Genomic DNA, 13,255 nt, shown 5'->3' on the forward strand with positions numbered 1-13,255 from the left:
TGTGTCAGTAATCCTTTTTCTATTGCCATCTGAATGGGGAACAATAACCCTATTGAAACCAGGCTGTCTGAAGATGTGTTGCCTAATTATTTGTTAAATATAATATTTAATTTATAAATTCACTTAAACTCATAGGCTTATGGCCTGCCCACAAGGCAATACAGTATTTATCCTTTATGAGGACTACTGTAATGTAAAAAGCACATTTCACCAGTAATTAAACATTCAAAAATGAATAATGTACTTGCAGCAAAATCCTCCTTCAGGTTCCGAGCTGTATAAGGAAATGCACCAGTAAAATAGGTCATATATAGACAAAAAATGTGTGTACAGGCACAAAGTCTGTATTTCACAAGTGTACATAGAATAGCAAATCTACCCATACTTACCTATTCCTTTGAAGTTCATGGAGCTCTCCCTGAGTTCTGACAAGCCTCCTGGATACATTTGGTTTCCCAGTGAAGTGGGAAGTCTGGAGGCTTGAAGATGGGATTTGTGGAGAAATGCGTCACTGAGAACCTATTCTCTGTAATCCCAGGCAGTGCACCATGGGGCGATTCACCGTACCGTGCCCCCACACCTCTCACCTGTGTCTGCCCTCAGTGGTCCCCCTAAGGGAATTAGCAAATGTTGCCAAGTATGAAATTACCTTTCCAAATAATTATCAGGTTTCTTAATCAATCCTTCACGACCCATTATTTCCCCCAACATACAGAAACAATATCACCTACTAGTCAGAGCAGTCCATACCTGGTACAGATGTACCCAAAGCAACAAACACCACAGCAGTGACGGAGTCTTTGAGGCCAACAGTGCAGCCAAAGTGCGCAGCCAGGTCACCAGTGACAGCAGTGAGGATCCCAATGATGCAGATGGAGACCAGAAAGCAGGCCCAGCCCCCCCAGTATTCAGTGGGAGGCACAAAGGCAAAGAGAACCTTCCAGAAGACGGTCAGGAAATGCATGATGTAGTCACAGCAACTGGGTAGCCCTTCCTCACTGCTCTCCTCATCATCATCATCTCCTGCCCAGGATGGGACATGCAGAAAGGGAGAGGGATGGGGCAGTGCCAGAGTGAGGAAGGAGAGTGGAAAAAGGACAAGGCAGGAGGAAAGAAGGGAAAAAAGAGCAATAGGAAGGCAGAGTAAAATAAGGGGAATAGAAAGAATTGGTAGAGGGGAAGAAGGAGGGAGGCAGGGTAGAGGGAAGAAAAGGGGATAGTGAGTGGGTAGCATGCCGGCAGGAAGGAAGGTGGGGACAGGGGGAAGCAGTGTTAGTTGGGTGGAGGTGAGAGAAATGTGAAAAAGCATGTGTGCAGGTAAATTACTTGTGCAAAGAGTAGTGAGCATACTGGCGGTTAGTGTGTAACATGTAACTAAGGGGCTGATTCACAACAGTACGCAACTGCGATTATGCATGCAATTGTCCGATTGTTGCGTCCTGCACATGCGTATGCCTCTCAGTGCACATGCGCGAACCAGCTATTGCGATCGGGACTGCGCAGGCCCATGGCAGAGTGATTGACAGGAGGTGCCGTTTGTGGGTGGTGACGGGGGGCTTGTTGGGTGATCGCAGGCATGCCAGTGCGTATGAACGCCGTTGCAGGGGCGTGCAAAAATTATCCACTGCGATGGCCTATGCAGTCTGAGGTCTCATAGTGTGCGTGGTTGTTAGCAATTTCTGAGTAAGGTCAGGGCTTGTGCAAGTGTGTGTGAGGCTGCGATAGTACTCGATTGTACTGGTGCTTTCGCAGTCTTGTTTAATATTATGGATGTGTGGTAAGTAGAGTGGGTGTCCTTATGTTATGCTGCGAGGGCATTGCGATCGTAATGGATTAGCATACTATTGCAGTTGAACTGCGTGCGAAATTGCTATTGCATTCGCAGTTGAGTACGGTAGTGAATCAGCCCCTAAGTGTGCAATAGTGCAAAGGCATCTGGTGTGGTGGAGTAGCTTGGTACTATGTACAAATGCTGGCTGTGTTATAGGGAAAGCTTCAGACAGCTAGCATTGAACAGGAACGTGCAGAGAATGAACGTGTACAAAGTGTGCGACATGCTCACCTGCGCTGACAGTGACTGCGCTCACAAACTGCTCTCTCCAGCTGCTGCTCCCAACAACCAAAGCCAAGTTTGCCTTTTTAATCAGCTTGTCTACGGTGCTCTATGTGAAAATTAGAGGAGGACATGTTGACCGTTGACTCGAAAGTTACATGTGATCGTGTTGATAGCATGGGAAAATAACTCAGACATGATGAGGGCACAGTGATGGTTTGTGTAAGATAGGACAGGAGAAGGGACAAGATTATGTTGACAGCAATGGGAAATGTAAGATGGTAGAAGTCATAGTGACAGCATAGGAATTCATACTATAGAAAAACAGAAATGGAAGAAAGTGAGACCATGAGGAACACATAGCATAAGACACATGGGGCTAAGGGCCCGATTCAGACCCGCTCGCTAGATGCGTTCGCACACAGCCGTCAGCTGCCAAAGTACGCAAATCCCACGATTGCACGGCAAGACATTAGAACGCCCACTATGTCTTAGCGTGTGATCGCGTGTGTATTTAGACGCCCACCAGCCTGTCTTAAGATGCCCACTTCTACCTTAGCAATACACGTCATCTCCAGGAAGTGTATGCAACAATCTGTAACGAGCAGAGCCGGCCCTAGGTATAGGCATTCTATGCAAATGCCATGGGCAACTGTAATGCCTAGGGGCATTATACGGCTCTTCAGCTCCCCAACACCATCCCCTCACCGCTGCCACAATCGGAGCTGAGCTCCGATCGGGCAGCGCATCAGTTAGCCTATCAAGGTGCTGCCTGTCGGCCAGGACCGGGAGGAAGATCTAGTAGTAGCTGTTAACAGCAGCAGGCCAACTGCTCCTTCTGGCTGGTCCCGACTCCTGTCCCAAGATGTGCCTCCTGTAGATTACATACACGCGTGATTTGATGACGTCACATCATGCACATTCTGTGTGGTCATATCTGAGAAGAGCTAAGCATGGAGGAGCAGGAACACCAGCAATCACGCGGCCAGGAACAGGAGGACCGGACACTGATTCACCCGAGGAGGATGAAGAGCAGGTAGGCGGTGTTCAAGTGACACAAGCGGCTGGACCCACGAGGCTGGAGGGTGACCCAGGTGTCTGTAAGGGACCAAGGAAGCTGGAGGGGGCCCAGGCAGCAGGGAGGGACCAAGGAGGCTGGAGGGGACCCAGGAGGCTGGAGGGGTTCCAGGAGCCTCGAGGAGAACCAGGAGAATGGAAGGGACCCAGGAGGCTATGAAGAACCCCAGAGGCTGGGAATGACTCATGAGGCTGGAGGGGACCCAGGAGGTTGGAGCGGACCCAGGTGACTGGAGGGGACCCAGGAGGCTGGAAGGTACTCAGGAAGCTGGAGGGGACCCAGGAGGCTGGAGGGGACCCAGGAGGCTGGAAGGTACCCAGGAAGCTGGAGGGGACCCAGGAGGCTGGAGGGAACCCAGGAGGCTGGAGGGGACATGTGTATGTATATATATGTGTATGTGTGTGTGTATATATATATATATATATATATATATTTATATTTACATACATACTAGAGGGGGGGGGGGCACCAGCCAAAATTTTGCCTAGGGCACCGAATTAGCTAGGGCCAGCTCTGGTAACGAGTAACATTGGACCAATACGCAGCACTTGTAGCTGACCATACCCTACCGCAAGCACTGCGAATGCTTCAGTGTGTAATTCAGCCAGGTGACGTGTATTATGATGCTGCGTCTTAATTATACACGCCTCTGAAACGGCGTTAAGACGAACAGACATGCCTGCGTTCGCACCACCACACCCCCGTTTCCATCGACCAACCCCTGTCACCACCCACAAATGGCTCGTCCTGTCACTCATTCTAGCGAGGCATCTATGTACAGGGTGCGAACGCTTCCTGATCGCATGGACTAGTTCGTCTTATACGCATGCGCAGATTGCAAACATCAGCAGGCTACGTGCGAACGCAGCCAAGCGAGTGGGTCTGAATCAGGCCCTAAGTGTAATAGCTTGCGATCTTTAGCCGCTTCGGGGAATTATGAAAATCTCCCTGTATTTTTAAAGTGGCAATCATTTTTAAGGTTAAACCAGCTTGGTTTAACTTTAGTCATTAATATGATTGCCACTTTAAAAATAAGGGGAGACTTGCATAAATCCCAGCAGTGGCTGTAGATGGCAAGCTATTACATTAGCCATGATGTGGAATAGCCTTGATAGGCAGCAGAGATAGAGCTTAGAACATGGTGATACTTGGAAGATTACAATATACAGAACATATCTATTTTTGTACCTTTGTGCCTTTTATCATCTCTTTACCATTTTTCCCATCCACCTTACCTTGAACTCATAGGACTCCTCTATGATGACTTCCATCTTGCGGTGTTCACCCAAGCTGGGACTCCCTGCAATCTCCTCACCACCTTTGTTAGGCACCACCCATTTTTCACCATGTTCACCTATATGGAAAACATAACAGGTTATACCAGTATATTAAAGACATCAGCTAATATTCCTCCTATATAAAATAACAATGTCCTTAATCAGAATGACTCTCTGCCTATCTCTCAAAGTGGGAGATCTATCAAAACTTCTAAAGAGGACAAGTGGAGAAATTACCCATATCATTCAATCATATTGTAGCTACCATATTATGGAATGTATTTGTTAAATGATAGCTAGTGTCTGGTTGCTATGGGCGATTTCTCCACTTGTTCTCATTAGAAGGTGTGACACATCTCCCCTATACCTGATTGCTCCCCTGGATTCCTGTATCTACAGCACATCCCTCCTTCTTATCTCACTCATATCTCGGTGCTGTTCCCACTCCTCTCCTCGCTCCCCCCCCCCTCATTGTGTACCTCCTCTTTGCATTTCTGGGTCTCCAAGTTCAATGAAGAAATTTTTGTTTTTTTCATATTCTTCATCATCGATTATCTTTATCTCGATGAATCTCCTAAAATATAATTACATGTGATCAGTAAGATAATATTGTATTTGTGGTCAGCTATATTATTCACCTAAAAGGATATTTACACAATTGAAACTAAAAGAAAAATATTCAGAAGTGTTAAACCCATAGCACTGAGTGATACAGTATATTATAAACTGACATTTTCTTGTTTATACCTTGGGAGTTCTAAATATTCACCAGTATAACAGATTTGATGAGATTTATCAGATCTTCTAAAGTGGACCAGCGACGATGTTGCTCATAGCAACCAATCAGATTGTAGCTATCATTTATTCAGTACGTTCTATAAAATGATATCTAGCATCTGCTATGGGCAATACCTCTACTTGTCCTCTTTAGAAATTGTGATAAATATCCCTCATTGTACTACAGCTCCTGTTACTTTGTTTTACTGTTCACCTACTATTTCCCCCACCTCTTGTCCCAGACCCTCTGTCCAGCGCCATCAGGCACTCTCTTCTTGGAATGTTCTTACTAGTCATTTCTTTTATATACAAATATCCTGCAAGCTAGATTGCTTCCTATAGATGAAAAGCAAAAGAGACTGAATCCTGGGGTGAGGTACAAGGGCAGGCTCAGCTTGTATTGTCTGCTGACAATCAGAATAATGCTCTAAAATCTGAAACACTCACCAAGATTTATCACAGAGAAAGTGGGGGATAAAGATATTTGGAAGACAACAAATCAAACGGGTCTATTTATTAAAAACATGCGCTAACTAAATATCTGTCTTGCCGCTTATCACAACTAGGGAAGCGAGTCCCCGGTTCCCAATCCGCAGGATCCCGGGATTTAGCCTCAAAAGTCCAGGATTTTAATCCCGGGATTATTTTCACTGGAGAAAGGCATCTCTCAGTTTAATAAATAGACCCCTTAATACCATTGTCGGCTCCTACCCTCTTAGATGGGGGGACTGCCGCGGCCGCTGCCAAAAACGAGAGGGTACATAAGAAAAAAAACACTAACTCTCCGGCTCCTGTCCTGTTCGGGTCGCGGCGCCTGTGCAATTGATCTGACAGGCGTCAACTTATGTCTGTAGCCCTTTGCAAACGTGTCGGCTCGCGCTAGGGCAGAACGGGCTCCGAGGAAGCAATACATTGTGGGAGAAAGCAAGAAGGAAACTGCCTCTTCCCTGCTTTTCTCCAGTGTGTGCAGACATAACATCACACAGAGCTGGTATTATATGTAGATCAAAAGATGACAAAATTGTGGAACTGCACAACCACCATTGTAAGCTATGGGGCCTGCGAAAACATGACTAGCGCAATAATTTGTTTGCACACTTTTCTAATTATTATTATATATGGAGAGACAATAATGAATGCTTTCTCTAGCCTAAAAGCTGGAGATAAGCGATTGGTGCCTTTTATAAATAGATCCCTTAATCAGGCTGGGCCGGGGGGCAGCTTGGGGCTGCAGACGTGGTGTGCATGCACATAGTTTGTGGCCGGAGAGACATGCAGAGTATACTCCTGGCCACTCTGATCCTCTGAGTGGGACCTCAGATGTGGAGTCACTGTTTCAGGAGTGAAGCCAGGGGCGTAGCTATTGTGACAGCAGGGGGTGCCGTTGCAATAGGACCCAGAGGCTTAGGGGCCCCACCTCCGTGCCTGCTTCCGCCTGCACCCAGCTGAGCTCACATCACCGATGGATATTCTCAGTCCCACCAGAGCCCCTCCATGCAACTCATACCACCACGTTCTCGGGTGCTCAGTGCCAGCTGCACTGGGATTAGACCTATCCAGTATGTGACCAGGGGTAAATTACACCACAAATTTGCTGCAAATGTAAACAAAAGCAACATATCTAATCATTTGTCTATAGGGATGAATCATAATATCATGTCCACTCCTAAGTGACTTTTTCAGATAATGATGGCTCTTGCTACCGGAACTGCAACTATATATGCTTTCAGAGCACAGAGTCAGATCTTCTTAATGTACTGTACTCATTCTACCAATGTGGGACTTTTGGCTGTATCATCAGCTCAAAGATCAAGGAGTCTATTTAATAAGCAGTGTTAGGAGACAGAGTGAAAAGTGATAAGAAAGTGATAAGGTGCCAGCCAATCAGTTCCTAACTGTCATCTCACAGGCTGTGTTTGAAAAATGACAGTTGGAAGCTGATTGGCTGGCACCTTATCACTTTTCACTCTGTCTCCTAACACTGCTTAGTAAATAGACCCCAAACTCATTTATTTGATACCTATGTGAAGGCAAAATTCACTTTCGGCCATTATTCCCGTAAATAAATTATCTGCCATCACTGCCTCTACTAAAGGTTTGCAAATACTGGCACTGTATGACTGTACACATGGAGAAAAATGCTTCCACTTGTGGAGTATGCAAAGCAAAACATCATGTTCTTTCTTTTCTCAAAAGATTGGCATTTATCTGGCTTCATAGGCTGACTGCACATTTTGTGTGCTGGGGGGAGTCGGACGAGTTCATGTCTGCATTTTTTGGCGGTCACCTGTCTACAACTTTATATAAATACTGCTACACAGCCCTACCATGTAGCAGCATTTATATAAAGACGTACACTGTCAGCTTCTGTAGACACTGAAATAATGATTGGTGCGTCTTTATATGAACCATCAGTCGCACCATTGATACTCGCACCCTATGGCAGGTGCAGTTCCTCCGTCCGGGTATGGTCTCCTATGTAAGTGGTTGAGCCTCTCTACACACAACTGCTTTCAGCGCACGCCTGTGACACTCCCATAACACGCCCATAAAATAGACCACTTCTGTGCATCCACCAAGCCACCTCCCTATCACCGCACAGGAATCCTCATTACATTTGGAGACATTTCTGAGACCGTGCATCTCCTGTGTGCCTCAATCACAACTCCGACTTTCACGTTATCTGGACGTATGTGCAATGCGACTTAGATGCATGTACAGAAGAGAAAAATCACTTCACTGCATCCAACATTGGCAGTGCATGCGACTTAGAATCAGGCCCATAATGTAAACTAGGGACTACAACGTGGCACAATGTGATCTGGGAGCACTACAATGTGGCATAATGTGATCTAGGAGCACTACAATGTGGCATAAAGTGATCAGGGAGCACCACAATGTGGCACAATGTGATCTGGGAGCACTACAATGTGGCACAATGTGATCTGGGAGCACTACAATGTGGCATAATGTGATCTGGGAGCACTACAATGTGGCATAATGTGATCTGGGAGCACTACAATGTGGCATAATCATAATGTGATCTGGGAGCACTACAATGTGGCATAATGTGATCTGGGAGCACTACAATGTGGCATAATGGGATCTGGAACCACTACAATGTGGCATAATGTGATCTGGGAGCACTACAATGTGGCATAATGGGATCTGGAACCACTACAATGTGGCATAATGTGATCGGGGACCACTACAATGTGGCATAATGTGAACTATGTTGCTACTATGCTTAGAGAGCAGTGCGCTCCGTCACTCTCTCCTGATACATGCTGGGTACTAGGACCCAGAATCAGGAGGAGGCGCGACTTCCGACCTGATATCGTCAACGCTGGGCTACTGCTCATGTGCAGCCTTCACCATCTGTACTGTGTAGTAGAGTGTCACAGTACTGTGTGGATGCCCAGTACTTAGCTCCTGAGGTTAGACACCTATATACCTCTATTCTGCTTACCACTGATATCGCCACAGGTTACCTTCTAGTTACCTGCAAATTGTGTACAGGAGGGTGTAAAATACACACTGATGGAGATTGAAAACACACTGACACTGCTAAAGAGATAAGATCTGTATATCTGATAACAAAGAGTAACAGACAATTATACCTCTTTTACACTGACATAAAAATCCCGGGTTGATGCACGTGAACGCGCATCAACCCGGGATTTTTGTCAGTGTAAATGGATCCACCCGGGTCCAGGGACCCGGCGATCCAACTTGGTTAACTTCCAGGGTTGAGCACAGGTCGTTCCCATGCGACCCTGCAGTGTAAACGGCGCAATCCGTGTCAAGATGACCCAGATCGTGTCGAATGCCGTCCGATTGGCTGGCTTCAGTGGCGCCAGGAGATGACATCATCTACAAGCATCCATTGCGAACAGAACGGAGCAGCGCATCCCACCCGCCCTCCCTGCCCCTGGACTGCTGCGGAGTGAGGTAAGAGGGTCGCAGAGGAGGAGGGAGGGGAAGAAGCGCTGCTCACCTGCGCCGGAGGGCCAGGTCAGTGCTGAACTGGTTCAGGTCGGTGCCGCGGTGTAAAAGTGGGTCTGTCCCAGGTCTGATCTTTGGTGAAAAAGGGGTATTACAGACACACTGACTGGGCAATATTAACTTTGAATTAACAGCTGCACAAGGATGGCAATCTGAATGCACTGTTTGCCACCAAGCAGAAGCAGGAAGAGTGCTGTATTGAACAGCTACAGAACACCATCATTCAGGAGTGAAGTTGTCTCAAGCAGAGTGATACAAGATAAGAGAATATCCTGACGTTGTGACACAGCTTGTTGTTATTATACGATGTCCAAGAAGAAACAGACAAAGACAAAGATACCCATTTTACAGAAAGGAAATGGAGTATATTGGGTTTTATATGTTTCTTACCCTCCACAAAGCTCACACCAGTATGATTGATTGAGTACACAGATGTATTATTTAGAAAACAGATTCATATATATATATATATATATATATATATATATATATATATATATATATTGTGTTTTGGAGCAGGCTGTATATAGATTTTATTAATCGTGATGGTAAAAGGTTGATTTTTTTTTTTGTATAACTGATACACAAACATTGATTAAATTGTTTTGAAGAAATGTTTAACGGTAGAAAGAAACAGAGACAGGTGGAAGAGCTATTTGCTGTAGGATAAAGAGGTGTTTTTGTTATGGTTTGTCTCAGGCTGTTTCTTTTTATTAGCCACCGGTTTGATTTATTTTACGGTGGTTGGAAGAGAAGATGAGGACATTACTGGAGATGAGCCTGAGATGATGAGGCCCAGACATTGATTTCTCGTACAGGAGAATGAAAGTCCAGGAAGACAACAGAGTTGTACAAGATCTAATGGCATCACCGGTATGGACTAATTGAACTTGAGCCACATACTTGTTGAATCTGCATAATCACCAATATCTCCTAGACTTCCTTGAATGAACATTACTGATATAAGCTACCTTATGAGTAACTGATATAGGGGCCTATTCATCAACACTAAAATAACGTTTTTAAGGACATTTTCCTTAATTAACGTTATTTTAGTATTCATGAACACACTTAGCACAGGAGATATCATTGGTATCTCCTTGCTAAGTCCCCCTGCGTTAATTTCCACACTCCCCATACATTAGTGCATTAGTATGGGGATATGGAAATTATGCTATTCATTAAATTCCGAAAATTATGTATGTTCGGAATTTGATGGAGTTACTATTTGCCACTGTGAGGTGGCGAATAGCAGGTGACACTTACCTGCTTCCAGCTGGTGAGGCCCCGCGGCATCTCCCTCCGGCCCTCTGGTCCGTCCTCTGGCTCCTGGGGCTGTGCAGACACATGTTCTCCCAGCAGAGAGTAAACTGTACTGTGGGCTGCTAGGAGAACACGTGACAGCACAGCCACCAGAGCCGGAGGCGCGGCAGCGGGCAGGTAAGTGCGCGGACGGGGGGGAGGTGAGCGTGGGGGGGAGGAGGTTGGGGGGTGACACAAACTTACCGCCACTGTAGGCAGTGCTGCGCATACCTACAGTGCAGCACTGCAACAGCGCATGCGCAGCACGGATGTAACAGCGCATGCGCAGCACGGATTACAGATGCGGTAAGTTAGTGTAGATAGAGATAACTATCTATTTCCTGAAAAGCTGTCATCGCAAAAATGACAGCTTTTCGGAATAGATAGTTATGGAGAGGAGGAATGATGAATTCCTTCGGTAATTAGGTAGAACTCCATGCGAGTTCTAAACCTAATTACCTCCCGAGAGTTTTAAGTTATGATGAATAGGCCCCTTAATCATACACTGTATGATCATAGTACTAACATTGCTATATTCTATATAATGTTGTTATATCCTGTGTAATAACATTTTGTGGAAGGACAATTATGGTGCCATTGTAATGGGGATCATGATTGTTATATGTGGCATATAGAAATGAAAGGGAGGTATGTAACCAATGAAAGGGAGGTATGTAACCAATGAAAGGGAGGTATGTAACCAATGAAAGGGTAGTGATTTCTACATACCTTGCAATTTTAGTACCTGAGGCACTGAAATGTGTTTTATGTATATTTGAGGAGTCTGTACACAGGGCCTGATTCAGCAAGCAACGCAAGTGAGAGAACACACGGTGCGGGCCGATGTTTGCGATCTGCGCATGCGTATGCATCACATTGCGCATGCACGAACAGGTTGCTGAGTACGGTAAGGGCTCTCTCAGAGTATGCAGGGAGCCCGCAGAGACCTCCGATGTTGATTGACAGGAAGTGCCGTCTGTGGGTGATGACAAGGGGGGTGGTTGGCCGAAAGCAGGAGTTACAGGGGCGTGCATAAATTAATCTCAGCGGCACCGCACACAGCTGGACACCTCTCTGCGTGCAGGATCTCTCAAGTCCTGCGGCAGCTTACACGCAGCTTCAATGGCACTCGATGTTCCCGATGTTTACGCTGTCAGTCACGACATAGGTGGGCGGCTTTATGTTTTGCTGGGTGTCTGCTTCTTGTGCTGCAGTCTCCGTGCGTATGCATTGATTAGCATATTCTCGCAGTGACTGGGTGCGTGCATCTGCTAGCGTGCGTACCTTGCTGAATCAGGCCCACAGTCCTTATGTGTGTAACAAAATAGCAAACAGGTAAGACAGGTGACAGGTGTTGTCTGTAACGTAGACTGGGCACACACTAAGCACTAAGCATTATGGGCAAAATACCATTTAGAACAAAATCAGAAGAAAATAGTAGCTGTGTAAGCAGAATGCATAGTATATAAAGGGGTTTTTCCCTGTGAGTATATTTACTGATTGACATAGAATCATAAAAAGTGGCAAAGGGTTATATTAACATCCTTGGGGGTCTAAGAAAGTGATAAGGTGCCAGCCAATCAGCTTCCAACTGTCATCTCACAGGCTGTGTTTGAAAAATGACAGTTGGGAGCTGATTGGCTGGCACTTACCACAGACTTATCACTTTTCACTCGGTCACTTATCACTGCTTAGTACATAGACCCCTTGATGTTTCAATGCTATAAGAAAAGGTGACATCAGAACGTAACAACCGGCGACGAGGATAAACTTTTCATTATTTACACACAGCTAAGTTACTCATACAGTATTTACCATGGCTGACATGCTAGCATTAATTCCTCAATCACTGCAATGCTGCAGAATTATGGGGACAATGGCTTGCATGGTTTGATAATTTATTGAACCTACGGGTTAACCTCTTACAGCAAAAAGAAAAGCATGCTTCTTATCAGTACTGGCCCTAAGATTTATGAACTATAAGATATTATGCCAAAGGCAGACACCAGGGAATATGCCAAATGCAGGAAATCTTTGACCTCCTATATTTGCTCCAAAATGCATCTTATCACAATACCTGTGCAGCAGGCCGGTCAAAAGGTATACCGCTAGCTTGCGTAGCTCCTGCTGGTAGATTGCGACCAACTTGCTGCAGTAACTGTGAACATTGGTCTCTGAAGCGATCAGAGACTAAAAAAGCCTCTGATCGCTGCAGAGGCCAGCGTTCCAAGTTATCCAGTGCATGGGTGCACGTCACCCGACATGTGGGGAGCCTGCGCTCCTGCTGGATCTAGTTAGATCCAGTCAGCAGCAGGCACAGGCAGCGTCTACGCCGGAGAGAACCTGGAGCGCTGAACAGCGTGAAGACAGGTAAGCACTGCTATCGAAACCTAAATAAAACCTCTATGCAATCCAACCCTATACCTTCTAATATCCTGCCTATACCTTCTAATAATTGTTGCTATCTAGCGTAATGAGTCGCACAAGAAATAAATGCTTTCAGACTTTGAGTGTGGTTCTAAAGCACAAAAAGTTATTATTCAATATAAAAACAAATGGTTACACGCTGTAATCTAAAGACAATTAGCGCAAATAAATCATACAGACCCAAGGTACAGTTGTTACATACGCACGCGCTGTGGACCCAGATACCGGCATCAGCATAGAAACCTCCGTCAACAGCACAGCAAGAAGACTCAAGACTGGGTTCAGAGCGCGCACATATATACTCTTACAGGGATAGCCAATACAATAGAACAGATT

The 13,255-nt window shown here is 45.7% G+C and overlaps 1 protein-coding gene across 2 annotated transcripts in view; it reads right to left on the reverse strand.

Moving 5' to 3' along the window:
- Positions 1 to 13,255, reverse strand: part of LOC148515391 (sodium/calcium exchanger 1-like) — a 158,873-nt gene that overhangs the window by 12,031 nt on the left and 133,587 nt on the right. For both annotated transcript variants that reach the window (XM_088480154.1, XM_088480153.1), the window contains exons 3-6: positions 4,888 to 4,982; positions 4,367 to 4,485; positions 2,063 to 2,162; positions 751 to 1,023 (exon numbers count right to left, since the gene is read on the reverse strand). In XM_088480154.1, the coding sequence (XP_088336280.1) occupies positions 751 to 1,023; positions 2,063 to 2,162; positions 4,367 to 4,485; positions 4,888 to 4,982 (587 nt within the window). The remainder of the gene's footprint in view (positions 1 to 750; positions 1,024 to 2,062; positions 2,163 to 4,366; positions 4,486 to 4,887; positions 4,983 to 13,255) is intronic.

This window comes from Taudactylus pleione, unplaced genomic scaffold (genome assembly GCF_031769625.1).
Source record: "Taudactylus pleione unplaced genomic scaffold, aTauple2 ptg000250l, whole genome shotgun sequence".
In the NCBI taxonomy this organism is placed as follows: Eukaryota; Metazoa; Chordata; class Amphibia; order Anura; family Myobatrachidae; genus Taudactylus; species Taudactylus pleione.